The sequence below is a fragment of the Crocuta crocuta genome, unplaced genomic scaffold (assembly GCF_008692635.1).
Source record: "Crocuta crocuta isolate KB4526 unplaced genomic scaffold, BGI_CrCroc_1.0 scaffold47, whole genome shotgun sequence".
Taxonomy (NCBI): domain Eukaryota; kingdom Metazoa; phylum Chordata; class Mammalia; order Carnivora; family Hyaenidae; genus Crocuta; species Crocuta crocuta.
In genome coordinates, this window is record NW_027531995.1 from 907177 (window position 1) to 924706 (window position 17530).

Here is a 17530-nt window from a genome sequence, read left to right on the forward strand (position 1 = left end):
GAAAGATGAAACCAAGTGTCAAGATTTGAGTCAATGGGGATTCTTTTGTCCTTGGCCTTGGAGCACCAGGTTGTAAATTTCCTGACTTCTACAAGGAAACTTCAGGTGTTTTTTTTTAAATTTTTAATGTTTTATTTATTTCTGAGAGTGAGAGAGAGAGACAGCATGAACAGGGGAGGGATCAGAGACAGAGGGAGACACAGAATCTAAAACAGGCTCCAGGCTCTGAGCTAGCCGTCAGCACAGAGCCTGACATGGGGCTCAAACCCACAGACCGTGAGATCACGACCTGAGCCAAAGTCAGACGCTTAACTGACTGAGCCACCCAGGTGCCCCCAGGTTTGTTTTTTTAAAAGATATCGCCGAGAAAAGTCACCATCCAAGCTGTGCTTTGAGAGATCAGTAGAATTTTCCAAGTAGGGTAAAGGTATTCTGCGCAGAAGGACAATCAGATGATGGGAGAACCCAAGGAGAGTATGAAATTGAGGTTGACTCAACAGTATTTTAGTGTGGGGAACAGGGTGAATGGTGATACCGTTAACTAAAGAGGGGAATGCAGAAGTATAACTGGGAGCTGAAGCAGAATATGATCTCTCTTCTGGGCATGTTAACTTGGGGGAAGTTTTTAGGAATTTAATTAATTGATATTTTTTATTTTTTCCACTGAAAATTATTAATCACCTTATGTGCCTGGCTGTTAAGAACACAGACATAAGAAACAACATATTCTTTTTTTTTTTTTTTTTACAAATAGTTTATTGTCAAATTAATTTCCACATAACACTCAGTGCTCATCCCCACAAGTGCCCTCCTCCATGCCCATCCCTCCTCCCCCCCACATCCATCAGTCCTCAGTTTTTGTCAGCATTCAAGAGTCTCTCATGGTTTGCCTCTCTCCCTTTCCCCCACCATTTCCCCCCTTCTTCTCCCCCTTGTTCCTCTGTCAAGTTCCTCCTAATCCTCCTATACGTGCAAACATATGATATTTGTCCTTCTCTGCCTGACTTATTTCGCTCAGCATAACACCCTCAAGGTCCATCCATGTTGCTACACATGGCCAGATTTCATTGTTTCTCATTGCCATGTAGTATTCCATGGTATAGATAAACCACATCTTCTTGATCCATTCATCTGTTGATGGACACTTAGGCTCTTTCCATGTTTTAGCTATTGTGGAGCGTGCTGCTATGAACATTGGGGTACATGTGCTCCTATGCATCAGCACTTCTGTATCCCTTGGGTAAATTCCTAGCAGTGCTATTGCTGGGTCATAGGGGACTTCTATTCTTAAAATGCTTTATAGACGTTTGGGAAGAGAGACAAGTCAATAGTTACAAACCACATTTAAATACACTGTGATAGATATGATCACAGGTTGTGATGAGGAACTTGAAAGTTTTGAATACCTGATGGAGACTGAAGATGGAAAAGGGGAGAAGGAGAAATGAGGATTATTAGGAAAGAATCCCTGTGAGATTGCCTCATGAGGCTCAAATATTGTTTTTAGTATGAGTTAACCAGATGGCAGAAAGTGAAAAGAGGGGGCAACATTGGGGGCAGAAATATTTGCTTATATGATGCCTTGAAAGTGTCAGTGAATAACCCTCTTATGGTTTAATTTAATCTGTGAGAACTACACAGGTGGGGATTGAATGGGTCCTGCAGATCATGTGTGTCTTGATTTTGATCTTGAAGCCAGTCATGTTGGTAGTGTTGGGAAGTTAGTGAAGGATTTAAAGTAGAAGAATGACTTGATCAGATGAGATTCCCAGCAATCACTTAGAATCTCCTGTGCTAGAATCATAGAAAAGTAGTTGGTGTTGGAGCATAAATCTAACTGAGGGTAAAAGGTACTTCCTACTTTGTTGTAGAGTCAGGTAAACAAAAATGACAATATGTTAAGTGTTGTAGTGTGAAGCGCTATGAATTGAGTACAGAGAAAGAAGTGATTTATGACTATGCATTTAGGAGTCATTGGTATATGGGTGATATTTGCAACTGAGAATATTGATTAGATTTTTCAAGGAAAATTTAAAAACAGTAATGAATGAGCTAAAAGTAGAATTCTGGAAAAATGCAAACTTCATGGCATAATGGTTGAAGAAGAATTGTCTAAAGCTATGATTTTTGTGCTGTGGATGGTAATTTATTAGTAGGTTGTAAAATCAAGGTTGTGGATGTGAACTTAATATGGTTTGTTACAGATAGAATTTTAAAAACAGATTAGGAGAGAATAAAAAATATCAGAGTATATGTAGTAAAGGTAATTACTATTTTGGTGAATTTTGTTCAGAAGTATATATTTGTTCATGTGTCTAAAACACATTTCTCATTATGAACAGTGGTCACAAACTTTTGAAAAACACCAATAAAAGGGACTGAGGAAGAGCAGTTAGAAATTACTAAATCACCTTTGTTCTTCACTAATTTGATGGTAAGAAAAAGAAACAAACTTGGTGAAAATGCAGTGGGAAGGAGGTTTTTTTCTTTGTGGTTCAAATGGTGTGCCCTAGGCCACCTTTATTACATCAGTTGTATAGGAGGAAGAATACAAAGAAATAAGGGAAAGAGACTTGCAGGATACTAAACTCAAAGACAGAAAATATGAAGGAGAGAGAATGAACTCCTATGGAAGATGACTTTTTTTTAAGTTCATTTATTTATTTTTGAGAGAGTGAACATCATGCATGAGCGGGGGTTTGGGGGAGACAGAGAGAGAGAGAGAGAGAGAGAGAGAGAATCCCAAGAATCCCAATCTGTGCTGATAGCACAGAGCCCAATGCAAGGCTTGTGCTCACAAACCCTGAGATCATGACCTGAGGCGAAATCAAGAGCTGGGAGGTCAACTGACTGAGCCACCCAGGTGCCCCAGAAAAGCTGAATTTTTAATCTAACTGTGTGATAGCAAAAGCATTCCCTAGCACATGGCCCAAAAAAGCCCCTTGGATTCATCCTACTATATCAGCTCTGTTCCTTATTATGGGTAGAACCAGAGGACGAACCTGGGAAAGGATACAAAACTATCTATCATTAAAATTTTGTGATGTAGGGGCACCTGGGTGGCTCAGTCGGTTAAGTGTCCAACTTCAGCTTAGGTCATGCTCATGGTTTGTGGGTTTGAGCCCTGCATCGGGCTCTGTGCTGACAGCTACCTCAGAGCCTGGAGCCTGTTTCAGATTCTGTGTGTCCCTCTCTCTCTCTGACCCTCCCCTGCTCATGCTGTCTCTCTCTCTCAGAAACAAATAAAAAACATTATAAAAAAATTAAAAAAAAATTTTGTGATGTAGTATTACCAGTAATAGGGATTACTAAGAGCTTGACTATGGGTCAAGAACTGTTCTATAAACCTTGAGTGAATGATTTCACCAAGTAAGTTAAAATTTGTAAGCTCTTAGAACAGTGCCTTGCATTCAGTATGTCTGGCTCTTATTAATAGAACAGTGTACGTGATAAGCACTCGGTGGAGTAATGGCTATTATTGTGTATTATTACTAATTAGGTAAGTTACTAATTATCATCACTTTACTAGTAAGGAAATTGAAGCATAATAAAGTTAAGTAAGTTGCTCACGATCATTTAGCTAGAAAGAAATGGAATTATTCCTTTCTGACTTGGAGGTGAAAGACTGATTGGGATAGTTACATGGTGAGTTACATGATCATTGGTGCCTGAAGTATGATGATCGGAGAGGAAAGAGAAAAGATGGACCATAAATGAAAGATATTGTGAAGGAAGATAAAAAAACCTCCTTAGCTTGACGACCGGTTAGATAAGAAGTAAAAAGATAACTAAGATTTTAAGTTGGTTGACTGGGGAAAGGTAAATAAGATGTAAGAAAATAAGGAAGGAAACCTTTTTTGCTAAGAAATCATGACAAAATCCATTTAATCATGTTGAGCTTTACGTAAGGTAGTCCAATGAAATGAGTAGCCGGAATTCAAAACTAAAGATAGAGATATTTAGGCATTATCACATAAAGGAGTTGGTAGAAGCTGTGGGAGTGTTTGAGATCTTCAAAAATAACCAATATATTTTGGCCACAAAAAAAAAAACCTGGGTAGTCCAAAATAAGATCATGATAATTGCCCCCACAGCTTTGCCCACATCTGCTTTGTAGAAATCTACAAATTCAGGAATCATTGAAAAAGAGTGTAATTGCTAACTGCTCTGGCAGCTGGCTGTGGTCTGGCATCCATGGTCTTCCTGCCTCTGGCCGAGGATGCTGTGGCTCCGTCTCCTCTTGCTGCCGCTGTCAGTGAAAGCGGAGAGGCTCGGCTCTGGTTTGTTTGGCCCCTTGCCCACCAGCGCAGAAACTGCAGTTTCCCCTCATGGCGTCCTCAGAGACCCTGGAGAGTCTATGGTGAGAAAGCTCGCCTAGTTTTTCTTTTTCTTTTCTCATTTTCACTATTCCCACCTCAGGTTTCAGACTTGTTATCCACTGGCTTTTTCGGCACCCCTGTCCAAGTGACAGGCCTGCTGGCTTCATGGTTCCTCAATCAAATTTTTATGCCTCGGCGGTTCCTGACCTTCAGATGAATTCCTTACAAAATGTGTCTCGATTTTTGCCCTATCAATCCTCAGGCACATCTCGACTCATCTGAATCCTAGGATGAAGGTCACTTATTAGGTTTAAACTGGGACCAGGACCCTTACTCCTTGTTGTGTTTAGAAAGGAGAGATCAGAGTGGGAAATTCCCACATCTTCCATGATTGTCCCATTCCCTGTTTCTTCTGCTCCCTTCTTTTCTTCATGTGGGTGTTTTCCTGGTTGATTGGAGATAATTTCTTTTCCACAAATGGAACAGTGATGTGCACTACTGTGGAATTAGATCCCATCTGAATATTCTGTTGGGAGGTTTGATTCACTTCTTCCTCATTTTTTTTTTAAATCCTTTTTAAAGCTTTTCATACTTCTTTACGGGAGCTTAGGAAAGATTTGAATATCTAGCACATTTTCCTTTCAAATAAGTATTGGTAATGTATTTCCCCCCCAGGTTCACCTGTGAAGAATACTGATGAGTCTTTTTGAGAACTCATCATTGGCAGTTACTTTAGAACAGCAATTTATTGAAAGCTACTATATTAGAAATGTTTTATTGCACGGCACTAGAGCTATGAAGTGCAAGGAACCATGAAGATTGAAAAATACAAATGATAGATGTGTCTCTTTCTCCTTATTTTTTAGCCTTCTTTGAATCCTGGGGGGAGCCAATCATCTGATGTGGTACTCTTGAACCACTGGAAAGTGAGGAATTTTGAAGTACAACGTGGTGACATTGTGTCATTGGTGTAAGTAAATCAGAAACATATTTGTATATAAAATTATTTATGATTGTCTTATTTAGCTGGTAATTTGCTGTGAGTATCATTGCCAATTATTAAATTAATAGGTACATTTTAAATGTAATATATTTTTAAAAATCATTTTTGAAATGAAACAATGCTTTATAAAAGGATTTTTCTTTTATATCTAAAATATATCAGTAGATTGACATACGTGAATTTGGGAAAATATCTTTAATGAAATGTTGGTAAGAAATTATATTGTTGATCTAGAGTACTTATATTTGGGGTCAGTTGGAGTATTTTGAAATTTTGCGTCTTGGAAGCAACTTTTTTATTACTCTTATCTTTATTAGTTTGTGTGGGTACACAATATTTCTAGAAGATGATAACTGTGACATGAAATTCAGTGACATTTTTATATGTCAGTAATTGAATGGAAATAAGACAATTTGGAAGATTAGGAGACTGGAGGCTTTTGTTTGGGACCAAAAGGTGGCACTGTTTCTCTGCTAAAGTATTATGACTGGTCAGGAACAAAAATTTCATTCCATCTTAATGTAGAAAAAGAATGTCAAAGTGTGTATAACTGACACAGTGATATAATACATAGTCCCAGTACATGCTTGGATGGTTTAGATTTGAGATTTGTTGTTTTTTTTTTTTTTAAAGTAAATTCACACTGAGAAGACTCAGAACTTGCCTGCTTCTCATTTCAGCTACTTACACAAATGTTTTAATATGATTCTCTGTTATGGTAGTCAGTGCACTGGAGTAGCAATTAATGTAGCAGATATTGTCATTTATTTTAATGATAGTAATATCTTGGCATTTGGTGAAGACTTCCAATTTATATTTCTAGTTCTTAAATTGGAATAATTGTTTTTTGTTGGATGAGAATTTATAATTGTGTGGTAAGAGCGAAACGTGATCTACTTGTTCATACTTCACCTTTGGCTAGAGGTTAGTGGAAATAGATGTTTCATAAATGTGTCTCCTTCAAGCCTGTTTCACCAGGATTCATATGGAAACATATTAACTAAATCTGGTTAGTCACTAATAAAATAAATACATTCAGGCATAGTTTTTATGTGGCAGACGTCCAAGGATGGGGATTCAATGCTTCTCATGTTCTTGAGAGTTTTCTTTAATATTAACCTGCTCTTTGGACTATACTTTTATTTTGTCATTCAGGGTACTTTTTCTGCAACCTCCTTAACAACCTTTTCCATGCTGGGTTAGCCTGTTGTGTGCTCATTATTCTTTTGCCTTTGGTTTGACAAGGTTACATTCTCACTTAGTCGGTGATGGAGAGGATACCCACCCAAGTGAAAGAGGTCACACTATAAGCAGACAATTGTGCAGTTTTTTTTTTTTTTCCGTGAGAAACATGCTGACTATCTCTAAGCAAGTAAATTTGAATAGGTAATGGGAAAAAAAAAAGGCTCCTTGAAATTCAGAGTTGCATGGGACCATAAAAGTATGCTAGCATATTGTGGACTATGTGAAAAAGAGAATACTATTCTCTTATGTAAATATTAAACTAATTGATATTTATTATATAAATTAATTTTAAAATAATATATTTGAATTGGGATTGATATAATAAATTATAGTTACTTTGGTTGAACTGTATTTTTAATGAGTTAATTATGTGCTGTATCTCTGTCATGTACAAGTAACGTAAATTTTTTTTCATAATGCTTATTGCTAGCAGAAGCCATTTGTGTGAAAGAATGCTTAGTGATTGGTATTATTTATTTAACAACAAATAATCATTAAGTAATGATTGTTATTTTTTCTTGAGAAAGAAACAAAAAGTCTTTTGCTGAATTCTTTTTAGCATGATGTAATATTATATAAAATACATTATTTAAAGTTTCCTTTTAATTTTGTGAGCAAAAATGCTTTCTAAATGTCCTTATATTTGTATACATTTTCTAGACTGCTTCATTTGGAAAGATTGATGTTTGTTTGATTTATGTTCATTAATATATATTTAATTGATGTCAACACTGGATATTTGCTTTTCTTATAAAATGTGTCAGTCTGGTTTTAACTCAGATGTTACTTATCATTACTACATCGAAACATTTTATCTATTTGAAAAGTATGTGACTCATAAGAAATGGGTGACTAAATTTGAATTAGGGCTAAATATAAAATGTAGTTTGTCATTTTGTTTACAAATTGATATAACACATTTCACTGATATATAAATAATCTTTGGAAACAAGGTAGTATGATAATTTATATTTTAAAGAATCTTGGGACAGCATTTTATATATTTAGTGTATGTGGAAATACAGCATTTTAATGATAATATATGCATTTCTGGAAAACTGCAGCTGCAAATTCATAAAGTAGTAGGGCTTACGCAGCTTTGCAACGAGAGCACTAATGAAAACAATAACAATTCAGTAAAAGTGCTAGCACTGTTTAAAAGACATGACATTTTTAATAAATAAACACTGAAGTAAATGCAGGATTTATTTAAAACCAAAAGGGTGAAGATGACTTGATGGAAGGGTACAAGGGCAGAGAGGGACATTTTCATCAGAAGTTACAAGTAGAGAAAAGCTTGCAAGCTTTGTATAGAGTGTACTGATACCAGAGATATATTTTCTGTTCCTTGTTCAGTGTTACCTTGCCTTACTTACTTACCTACTGACTAACTGACTTACTTTGTTTACGTATTTATGTATGTATTTACTAATTTATATTTTTGAAACAAAGATCAGGGTTAACCTTGCAATAGTAATTTCTACGAAAAGAACTGAATATAATTCCTGGCTTACTGCCATTAGAATGCTTAGCCTTCAGTTGCTATTATTAACGAAGCAGCTCATTAATGATCTGGGAAAAGATTACATATGAACCAATGCAGTTTCTGCTTTACACCGAAACCCTTTCTTATGGTCTATAAGCTCATTTACGTTACAGAAACACATGCTGTAGCAGAGCAGACTTTTCTTTTCTATTGCAAGGGGTTTTGTTCAGAGCTCACTGACCAAGGCTGTTCCCAGTGTGGAAGATCTGAGGGGTACATACTAGAAGATGCTTCTCTGCATCTCTTCCTTACCTTTTCCTGTCACTTTCTTTCTGTGAAAAGTTGGTTTCAGTGGAGCTAATGTTTAAGCATGCCATTCAGTAATGTTAAATCAAAAGGTATATTTATTTAATAACATTACTTGTGACATAAAACATTATTTCCTGTCATCAAGTCCTGAGTATTGCTGAGTGTATGTAGGTGACATCATACTCTCTTAGTGGATTTGCAAATGAATAGTGGTGATTAAGGAGGATTTTCTGTTCCTTGGAATTGACTTTTCATTAACCTGTGTGATGGCCTTACTGCAATAGGCTTAACATAAGTAGCATATTTACAGTGATCTATCAATGAACAAATCCATTAGGACAGAGGTTCTTTCATAATAAAGTTTCAAATAATCATATTTAAAAGTGTTTTAACTTTTTATTTTGACATGATAGTAGACTTCAAGAAAGGTTGTAAAAGTAGTATAGAGAGTTCCCATATAACTTTTTTTTTTTTTAGCTTTATTGATGGTATAATTGACAAATAAAGTTGTGGTGTTTTAAGTGTACAGTGGGATGATTTCACACACACACACACACACACACACACACACACACTGTGATAGGATTTCCCCCCACTGAATTAATTAACACATTGTTAACTTACATATTTTCTTTTTTTGTGTGTGTGTGAGAAGATTTAAGTTCTACTTTCTAAGCAAATTTCAGTTATACAGTATGTTCAGTTATATAGTTATACAGTATGTATAGTATGTCTCCATGTTACCCATTAGATCCTCAGACTATTCATCTTATACTCCCTTAAATTAACATTGTACACTACCATGGTACAATTATTGAGATGAGGAAGTTGACATTGACACAATACTGTTAACTAGTTTGCACACCTTATATGAGTTTCACCCATTTTCTCCTTTTTCTATGCCAAGATCCTATGCAGGATCCCATATTTCATTTTTATTTTTTATGTCCCTCTAGTCTCCTTGAATCTGATAGTTCCTAATTTGCCTCATTTGTTCTTTTTTTTTTGAACTTGACACTTTGGAAGGATCTTGCCAGTTATTTTATAGGGAAATCTGTACCTTTAGAAACGTTGAGATAAGCGTATATTCCACAGGAGAAGCACTGTGTCGATGGCAGTTGCTGGGGAAGCTGTGTCAGTGATAAGAGCTGGGGAGGTGGGTTAGACAGCCAGACAAGGAAACTTTCAGGCATGTAAGTCATATTGGTTCCTTAGGACCACATAGTTGGGTAATGACTGAGACTCCATGGCTTCTGGAAGTCCACACACTCACGTTTGCTGCTGCTAGGAAGCCAGGAGGAAGATCTAGGTGGAGAAAGGCTAAAATTTGTAGTAGAGATAGAAGAGAAGGAACTCAGGCTAGATCGCGAATGGTACTACACGGAGCCCATGTTCACTTCTAGAGTAAGAAGGTTAGGGTGGGGAATTTCTCATTTCATGAGTACCTCTATGTATCAGGCATTGTGCTAAGTACTTTGTGTATGCCATTTTTACTGAATTCTCATAACAATATTTGGAGATAGTTATTTTTAATACAATGAAAATGAGGTTTACCAAGTAAATAGCAAGAAAATATCAAAGCCAGAAGGCAAATCCAGGTCCACTTGACTCTGAATCTGTCCTCTCCCATATAGCAGGTAAATGTGGCTATTGAGCAGCTGAAGTGGTTACTGCCACTTGTTAAAACAATAATATTTTAGATATCTTCAGCCAAATAAAAATACCTTATTAAGATTAACTTAACCTGTTTCTTTTTCTTTTTTTTTTTTTAACATAACTAGTAGAACATTCAAAATTACACATGTGACACTGTGTTTCTGTTGGACAGTCAACACTGTCTGAACCTTTTCCGTCAAGCACTCTGCTTTCCTGCAGTGTGTCTAAGGTGAGCTCATGTGAGATCCTAAAGTCTCGGGTGGAAAAATACTAAGGTAGTTGCTATGAAGCAAAGGCAGACTCACAAATATAGCTGAATGCTTTGTGTTGGTGAGAGTATTGGGGTGATCAGGTCCAAAGACAAAGGAAAAAAGACCTGCAGATCTAGGAGAGAGAGAACAAAAAGGTCTCCACAACAGGTTTGTTTGTTTGTTTGTTGTTGATTGTTCCAATCCCACTGTGGGGCTTGATGTCACAACCCTAAGATCAAGAGCCACATACTCAACTGACTCAGCCAGCCAGGCACCTCCACTACAGTTTTTAATACATATTGACTTTGTTATTTTCCAGTCACTGTGCTAAGAGTTCTGTATTTTTACTGAGTTCTTATTTTAACTACCCTCCACATGTAAGTACTATTGTTATTCCTATTTTATAGATGAGAATACTGAAGTATAGAGAGGTTAAGTAATTTGCTTAAGGACATACAGTTAGTCAGTGGAAGAGCAAAGTTTTGAAGTGCCTCTCATCAAATCCTATGTTTTTAACCTTCAAGCTATAAAGCCTCCATATACTGTGGTTGTGGTTTGGTTGAGGACACTTACTCTCAGCAAGGAAGTCAAGCAGGCCCTAATATCTCTATATCTATCATTTATCCCTATTTCTGTAATGAAATTTATGATATAGCTATTCATGAAATGTAGTTTCTTCATTAATAGAAATAAGACATTATTATGAACTTACAGTGTACATACAGTTTCTACAGCTGTTTTGTGTAATTGCCACTTTGAACAGATGGCCACTGTGGTGGCTACACCTCTAGCAGTGAATGTTAGCAAAGAGTTATGAAGATTTCAGCCAGGGAAATAGATGAAATAGAATAGAGCCTTTGGGGGGAAGAAAAAAGAAGGGTGCTAGTTCCTTTGTGTTTTGAGTACTTGTAAATCTTTAAGGATCCCTTGATCCATGAAGGTAAATTAATTGGAATCTGCTAAAAAACCAAATTCATGTTTTGAACAAATGTGTAGAGCAATGATAATACTGTATAATGACCCATAATTATATTAAAAGCCAGTTATCTGTTGAGCTGGAAAATATAATTGTGGATGCTTATCTACTAAATCTGTATTCATTCCTTGTTTTTGCTTGTTGATAGCCAGATATTTTTCTGAGTATTGTAGGTAATATTGTATATTTCAGGAACACAAATTTAAAAAGACCACAACTTTTATTTGTATTTATTTATTAAAATTTTTACAATGTTCATTTATTTTTGAGAGAGAGAGAGCACAAGCAAGGTGGGGGGTGGGGCAGAGAGAGAGGGAGACACAAAATCCAAAGCAGGCTCCAGGCTCTGAGCTGTCAGCACAGAGTCCTGTGTGAGGCTTGAACTTGTGAACTGTGAGATTATGACCTGAGTCAAAGTCAAATCCTCAACTGACTGTGCCACCCAGGTGCCCCAAGACCATGACTCTTAAAGAAAGGTTCTATAAGCAGGATTAAATTTCTTTTCTTTTTCCTCTCCTTCTTCCTCCTCCTCCTCCTCCTCCTCCTTCTTCTTCTTCCCCTTCTCCTTCTCCTCCTTCTGCTTCTTTTAATTAATTGACTGTAAAAATGGCAGAGAATGAAATCCAGGTTGCAGTTCATTTTGATGAGAGATTTAGTTTTTGGCACTTTCAATTACTCATAGTAGTTGGCATTCATTACTAAGCATATTTGCAAATGATACTTTAAAAAATGAGACAGTGTAAGTATTATTGCTATCATTTGATATAGATTAAACTGACTTTGTAACTGCTACTTATAGGCAAACAAAAAGTTAATGCCTTCAAGGTAGTCCTTGGTATCAATTTGCTTTCTTGAGTAGGATAAACTGCCTCTACAATTGTTACACATTTAATTATGAATAAAACATTTTCTTAGTTCTGAGACAAATTATTGCTTACAAATGTTTCAGTGATCATAAATTTCAATTTTGAGTTATCGAGATTTTATGGTAATGTAACTATAGGATATATCCATAGCTTCTGCTCAGCCCATTTCATAAATCTTATATCCTTTTAGAGATGACTAGGAATTGTCAAAGAACAAAGTTATACAAGCAACATTCTATGAAATAGTAGGCATTTATGTTTGTAGCTGTTTTTATTTTTACTGTGAAAAAATCCAGTATCTAAGAACACTGTTGACTTTTATTAAAAAAAAAAAAAAAAAGTTCAGGACAGCATTTATAAAGAAGCTCCCAAATACACATTTTATGTTATATGTAAGAAATTAGATTGAACTGTTAAGGAGAAGCATTTTGAATAATAAGTTTAAATAATTATTCTAGCAGAGAAATAATTAGAATTTTGGAGAAGCAGACAGTTTAGGTTTCAGGCAGTAAATGTAACTCAGAAAAATACACTGTTACATAGGTAGAGTCAACCTGTTTTAAATACTTCTGGAGCCAAAAAGATATAGATACATGTATAAAGATAGGCTGTTAAGATCAATCAATATCTGATTTCCGTTTTCATCTGTGATAGACTAGTTCGTTTCAAACTAAGGCCCTTACTGAGAAACATGAAAAAGCTTCATTAAAAAAAATCGACATGCATTATAGCTCTATCAAGAGGCAAAGATCCACTGAAGAGAAACACATTGAGGTGTGCCTTGTATTCAGTGCCACTTTTGACTTTGAGTTATTTGTCACTTTGTAAGCTCCACAGGCCACGAGACTGAGAAGCCTAAGAGTGGCAGCCAAGATGGTGAGTTGAGCAGAATTTTGATAGTTTTACACTGCTAGAGAGTCAAACCAGAGTTCAAGGAGGAAAAGTCACAACCCCAGTAAAATACTCCATACTTTTACCTGGGACGCTTGAAGGGTGTACATCCTAGAAGGGAGAACTAGAAATAACCATAATTGATACAAATTGAGAAGTAGCCTCTGATAAACTCGACCCTGATTTTAATGTGGTCTGCCTTTACTTTAACTGTCTGTCTTTGCTAGAAGCAAGAGACATCATGCAGAGTCTCTATAAATTTTTGTACCTAGTGCTTGGCATTCTAGTACCTAGCTTGGCATTTTTGTACCTAGTGCTTGGTGACATAAAAAAGTCACCATGCATATCAGAAGCCAGGACCAAGACAAAAACAAAATAAAACAATAAACAGTAGAAACAATCTCATACTGATCTAGCTGTTGGAATGATCAGATATGGTCTAGAAAATAATTATCATCAATATATTAAAAATTGATGAAAAGATGGATAATTACACCAAAGAACCAGATTCTATAAAAAAAAATAAAAAGGAGTTCTAGAAATGTAAACTAATATACCTGAAGACAAGAACTCAATTGATGAGTTTGATAGCAAATTAGATATAGCTGTGGAGAGGATTTATGACCAGGGTGAAAGTCACTTAGAAAGTGTGTAGACTTGGGGCGCCTGGGTGGCTTAGTTGGTTAAGCGTCCGACTTTCGCTTAGGTCATGATCTCGCGGTTTGTGGGTTCGAGCCCAGTGTCGGGCTCTGTGCTGACTGCCAGCTCAGAGCCTGGAGCCTGTTTCAGTCTGTGATCCCCTCTCTCTGACCCTCCCCTGCTCACGCTGTCTCTATCTCTCTCCTAGAAATAAATAAAACATTTAAAAAAAAATTAAAAAAAAAAGAAAGTGTGTAGACTTGACTATGGAGGAATAGAACATTGCAACATACAGTGCATTGTGCAAAAAGTATACATAGCAGGTAGTGAAAAAGGCTGACCTCCATCTGATTGGAGTAGCAGAAGAGGAGGAGATAGAATGGGGAGAAAGAAGCAGTATCTGAATAAAGACAAAGTGTTCTCCAGAACTTATGAAAGATATCAATGTGCAGAATCAAGAAGCACTATAAAGCCCGTTAGGATAATTACAATGAAAAATCATATTTCAGGCACATGGTGGTGAAACCACTGAAATCCAAAGAAAAAGAAAAAAATCTTGAAAAGAGGGAAAAAAAGACATATTATATACAAAGATGCGAAAAGATAGTTAGCTTTTTAACCAATGGGAGATGGGAGATAACCGAATGATGTCTATAATGTTCTAAAGGAAAAAAAAAATCCAGCCTAGAATTTTGTACCTATTGGTATTATTTTTCAAAAATGACAGGGAAATATACTTCTTTTCAGACAGTAACCCACTAACACATGCTTCATTGCCCTATTGGACTTCACTTCTTTGTTTTAAAAATTTTTTAAATGTTTATTTACTTTTGAGAGAGAGAGGGAGAGACAGAATGTGAGTGGGGGAGGGGCAGAGAGAGAGGGAGACAGAATCCAAGTCAGGCTCCAGGCTCTGAGCTGTAAGCACAGAGCACAATGTGGGGCTTGAACTCAGGAACAGTGAGATCATGACCTAGGCTGAAGTTGGATGCTTAACCAACTAAGCCACCCAGGCGCCCCTGGACTTCACTTCTAAGACAACTTCAGGGTAATAAGGACTTTAAGATGGCAGCTGCAAAGCATTAAGCGCCCAGCATGTGGTCTGAGCTCAGACTCATGTGTGACTGTGCTGGTCACATCTTTATGAAGCTGGCCTAGTGATTCATACAGGGGTCAGCATTGGACATGAACAAGGCTGATTTCAGCAATTACTTGAAACAGTAATGTTAGGGGGTGAAAAGTTACATCTATGTTAACATTTGAACAATATGGATCTGTTAAAAAACAGCCACGTTTCCTTACGTTTACATTAATAAAATGGGTGCTAAGTATAGTAGGCAGTGAATCTCAGTGGTCTCTGAGAAGGTTCTATACCTTAATCCTCAGGACAGTGAATATGATGGGATAGCATGCCCATGAGCATGTGACCTTGCATTGCCAAAGGGACTTTGCAGATGCAATTAAGGTTGACCTTCAGCTGTCCTTAAAATAATGAGGTTGTCCTGGATCATTCAGGTGGGCCCAATTTAATCACATTGAGTGATTTAAAAAAAAATCTTTATTTATTTTTAAGAGGAGAGAGAGTGCAAGTGGAGAGGGAACAGAGAATGAGGGCAACACAGAATCCAAAGTAGGCTCCAGGCGGGTTCTAGGCGGGACTTGAACTCACAAACCATGAGTTAATGACCTGACCTTAAGTCAGATGCTTAACCGACTGAGCCATCCAGGCACCTCTCCTGTAAGTTTTTAAAAGCAGAGGCTGAAGTGAGGGAGATGTAGTAGAAGAAGTCAGATAGATCCAAACAGAAGAAGGCTCAGCAGTGTTGCTGGCTTTGAAGATTCAGGGGCCCTGAGCAGAGGAAAGCTTGCTGCCGGTAGTTGCTAAGAATAACTTCTGGCCAAAGGCCAGCAAAGGAATCAGGACCTCAGTCCTATAACCACATAGGATGGAATTTTTCCACCAGCCTTTCAAGCCTGTAAATAGATTCTTCCCCCATTCTCCATATAAGGGCCCAGAGCAGCTGACATCTTGATTTTGGCCTTCTGAGACCCTAGGCAGAGTACCCAGCCAAACCTGCCAGACTTCTGTCCTAGAGAATGGGGAGTTAATGAATGGGTGCTGTTTCAAACCCCTCAGTTTTCTTAAATTTGTTATAGTGCTAGTAGAAAATTGTGTTAAGCAATTAAAAGTTACAAACAATGCTATTACTACCTTAAAATGTATAAGGAAATTAACTTTTACAGAGGATTAGTAAGCATTTGCAAACACTGATTTTATTTAGGTACTTGTCTAACTAATTAAAAGTTATTTTCTTTTACATGAAACAACCCTGTATGTCCCTATATTAGGACAAAGATTCAGGAGTTCTTGCCTCTTGGTTCAGCTGTATTACCTGTTAACTGGCTGAGTGACCTCAGACCAGTTATCTTAATTACTCTTTGGGTCAGTTTTAACATCTCCATGATAAGAGGTATGGACTGATTGGTCTCTAAGGTCTCTTCCATTTTAAGATCATATGACAATAGTTTTAGGGAGCAGGACATAAGAATCAATGACTTGGAATATCAGAAAAATGCATACTTTTGCATACTTTTAAAGCTGGAGTCAAAACCGATTTGAAATTTTTGAAAGAAGCCATGTTGGCACATTAAACAGAAGTTTTACAATGGATAAGGAGACTTTGAACACCAAGGCTCTTTTGGTCAAAGGCATCAAATGAATTTGTGCTTATTAAGGTTATGTCTTCAGTGGAAATTATTTGAAATTGGAGAAATTAAAAGTTGGCATATGGCTGTTTGACAGGAGGATGAGGGCAAAATCCTTTCCTGTTTGCTTAAAATCATTCAAAATAAGAAAGTGGTAGAAATCTTACATTTCTTTACTCCTTATAATTTATTCTGGGAGCTGCATTATTAAGACTCTAATAGTTCATCTTGTTCTGGTTATTTCTGTTCTGTTAGTTTAAGATGTGCTTCATACCAGTTAATGCTCTGTCTACTTGTTCTTATAAAAAAACACGGGAGTCCATATTCTTTTTCATAGTTTAGATCCTGGAAATGTGGAAGAAGTCTCAAAAGTTAAACATCACCTTATTTGATCCTAGTCAGTAGTTACCCTCCCATTTTTCTTTACTTTTTATAAAAAAAAAAAAAAAAGGCACTGCTTTTGGTGAGAGGAGATGGGAGGTTGCTAGGAAATATGGCTGTGGCTGATAAGGAAGGGAAAGAGCTGAAAGCAGCAGCCACCAAACTTTATCTGTGCTTTGGAGCTCAGTATAACATTGCTGTCTAAGAAGGGAACAGGAATCCTTTTTTTTTTTTTAACTGTTTATTTCCACCAATGAGAAGCCTCAATGACTCATATTATGAAAGATTACTCCTTGCATAATCTAGTGACAGATTTAGTCACATTCAGAGGTCAGGTTAATATTTACTGAAGGCACCACAAATATAAGTTTCACTTTATTAAAAATGGTATGGATGTTGAAATTGCTGACAGAGAAGCTGGCTCAGTTTGATTTGGCTATGGATATGATAATTATAATATGGCGTCTTGTGCTCTTAGAGGTCATAACGTATATTGCAAAGATTTGTGTCTTTGGACTGCTGAAAAGTTGCTGTAGAATATTATGACTAAACAGTAGGAAACATTTCAGTGTGAGTAGTATGTCTCCCATAAATTTCGTTATAGAATTAAAGGAGAATCATTAAAATATTTTAGGTTTATTAAAAATTCATTATTCTCATAGAGATTCTTTAAAGTGCAATAAGAACTTGAAGAAATAATAGGAAAGTTTTGGTTACCGTGACAGTGTGTTAATTGAGTTGAAGGAAGGTAAAAAAATGTATTAACAGAATGGATTCAAATTTGGCAAAAAAAAAAAAAAAA

At 36.6% G+C, this 17530-nt stretch overlaps 1 protein-coding gene across 2 annotated transcripts in view; it reads left to right on the top strand.

Moving 5' to 3' along the window:
• IMMP2L (inner mitochondrial membrane peptidase subunit 2) overlaps positions 1-17530 on the top strand; it is an 855505-nt gene that overhangs the window by 63808 nt on the left and 774167 nt on the right. For both annotated transcript variants that reach the window (XM_077775070.1, XM_077775071.1), the window contains exon 4: positions 5186-5289. In XM_077775070.1, the coding sequence (XP_077631196.1) occupies positions 5186-5289 (104 nt within the window). The remainder of the gene's footprint in view (positions 1-5185; positions 5290-17530) is intronic.